The sequence below is a fragment of the Acanthisitta chloris genome, unplaced genomic scaffold, assembly GCF_000695815.1.
Source record: "Acanthisitta chloris isolate BGI_N310 unplaced genomic scaffold, ASM69581v1 scaffold24147, whole genome shotgun sequence".
Taxonomy (NCBI): Eukaryota; Metazoa; Chordata; class Aves; order Passeriformes; family Acanthisittidae; genus Acanthisitta; species Acanthisitta chloris.
The window spans coordinates 7,751-10,284 of NW_008681297.1; the positions used below are offsets into that span (position 1 = coordinate 7,751).

The 2,534-nt window shown below is 38.6% G+C and overlaps 1 protein-coding gene across 1 annotated transcript in view; it reads right to left on the bottom strand.

Annotated features, from left to right (window-relative positions):
- LOC103805419 (NTF2-related export protein 2-like) overlaps positions 1–2,311 on the bottom strand; it is a 2,401-nt gene extending 90 nt beyond the window's left edge. The window contains 4 exon segments of the mRNA XM_009078066.1: positions 1–2; positions 5–73; positions 972–1,116; positions 2,231–2,311. The exon segment at positions 1–2 is cut by the window's left edge and continues 90 nt beyond it. Of these exon segments, the coding sequence (XP_009076314.1) occupies positions 1–2; positions 5–73; positions 972–1,116; positions 2,231–2,248 (234 nt within the window). The 5' untranslated portion in view covers positions 2,249–2,311.
- Between the last annotated feature and the right edge of the window lie 223 nt (positions 2,312–2,534).

The following is a 2,534-nucleotide window of genomic DNA, read 5'->3' on the forward strand; positions in this document are numbered from 1 at the left end:
TGCTTATCGCCATCAAATTTGACAGTCCCACTTGTCACCACCAGGACCGTTGTCTGGCCTTGAGTAGCTTGTTCTTCACAAGGAGGTATAAAATGATGAAGAAAACAACTCAAACAAAGACTAACAGGTAAAGTGGTACGAAACGTACACAGAAGCTTCACTGAGCTCTGGTTATGCTAAGCAGGAGGCTAACAGCTGGTGACACAGGCGTGGAAGGACAGGTTTGGAGCATCGTTTCTACACACACAGCGACACGTTCACTCCCCACATGGCTCTGAATGGCATTGCTATTGTCAGCTCCTGCTGTTCACTGCAGAGCACTGTGACAAACACCTCCGTTTTGCTTAGAATAAGCTCATTACTTGAGATATACACACACACAGATATTTACCCAGTTTGCATATACTTTTCCCCCCGTTATTAGAGATTGCATCTTTTTCACAGCAGAGAAAAGCAAGTGTGCTTGACAACAGGCTTTTTCCTTACTTATATTCCCAAAATGTACATTAGAAGCAGTTTCTTAACTTTTCAATTACATAAGCCTTTCTTTAGCAGTTGTTAATCCAAAATCTAAAGAACTTAACATCTATTCAAAATACACACAGGTTAATAACCATCTGTTCCACATTGTACTGCGGGTCAGTACCAGAGGCCACTCTAGAGGTCTCTCAAGGACAACATAACCTGATAAGCCAGACCTTTTCCATACATGAAAATACATCATTTCCGAACATGATCTTAACAAAAAAAAAACCCTTAAAATGTTTTCCCAGACATGAGAAAAAGTGTGGAGTTGCTGCATCTCTTGATTTGTGCTTTATCTATGCAGAACTTGACATTTCAACCCCTGGTATTTTCTCTAAGCTTATTCCAAATGAAATATTAAGCACTATTGGAAATGCAGTTCCCTTTCAATAGTTATTAAAAAAAAAAAAGGGAAAGTAAGTAAGTAAACTGTAACACAACCTTACCGTGAACGGGCTGGCAGTCCAACACATTCACCTGGAACTCACTTGATGGTAACATTTCAAAAAATTTGTTCAGCTCTTCTTGCCCAGACACCGCATTTCCATTCCAGACTAACATTGCTTTGTCCAAATACAGTTTGGTTAAAGCCTGAGTGATCATGAAAATATATATTTAGGAAAAATATATAAACATACAATGGGCAACCCCAAAACCAATATCCTTTGAATCCTTATGCTGGAATTTATTGATATCTTCCTACAATGCCTTCCTGAAATAGTAGCCCCTTTTAACAATTAGTGACCTTGACCAAGAATTAAAACTAAATGAAACATATTCTCCTTTGTAAGTTGCATAGAGACTAATATGCCTCAAAATGTAGATACTGATTTATCAATCACCCTTTAGCAAAGGTGGTGACAGAACTGAACTAGTTGCTAACAGCAGGAAAGTGCTACCTTTCCAGAATAAGTTTATTGCTGATTTGGGTTTTTTTTGAGGGCTGTGTGTGTACACATTAGGTCAGGAAATTATAATTTCAGGTTAAAAAGCAGTGAACAAGACCATGACCAGCAGAAACTAACAAAGGACAATTATCTGCAGCAGCAGACCAGGAACTCCCAGGTGTTTCATGAGCTGTCACAGCTCACTAACTGCCTAACTCTTCAAGCTGTTGAACCTGTCTAACCTACTCATGTGCAAAGTGACTGTGAAGTAACATGCAACTGCTGATAGTTCCACATAAACTAAAAGCTATTAAATTGCAACTACAAAACATTTAAAATTCCAAAGAACAGTCACCAAGGTTCTCCTTTGGTGAAAATATGTTACACTTTCAATATCTGTTAGACTTTCACAGCCAGACAGAGCTGTTTCTGCTTCATCCTCAGGCACCCCTGAAGAGTCCCAGAACTCAAAGTGGTAACTGATGATAAAACAAGTTTGGAAAAAAAGAAGCTAAATTCTGACCTCAGATTAAAATTAAGCAAGTTCTGCTACCCTGTATTGACCAAATCCTGTACCTGTAAGACATAGCTGGACACAAACTGAACTATGTCCATACAGAAGTCTAAGGCAGTTCCTAAAAGGCCCTTTACACAGGAACACAAAATCCTCTGCAGGGCAGCCTGAGGAACAGAGGACTTAGCTTGGACAATACAAGATACGGTAATCAACGTTGAGGTGCTCTCTGTGTAATGCTGGTTAGAAAAGCAAGCAAAAGGTGTACAAGACAGTTCTAACTATTGTCAAAATGTCTACATACCCTTCTTCTTTTATCCATTGTCTCATAATAAATGTTGACAAACTCATCTGCAGCTCTACAAGCTTGATCCACATAGGTTTTGAAATTCTGGAGAGAAGAAAACAGATCACATTACTTAAGTTATGCAATGCAGTCATTGATGCAATTTCTCCTGCAAGTCACTTCAATTGGTCTTTTCCATCCCCACTGAAAGATGACATCAAATAATCTTGAAATTTATTCCAAATTCCCCTTCTACTTGCAGAAAGTAGCAGCTTTTAGCCAGTTTTAGGATTCATTTCGAATGCTGATATATTAATTGTAT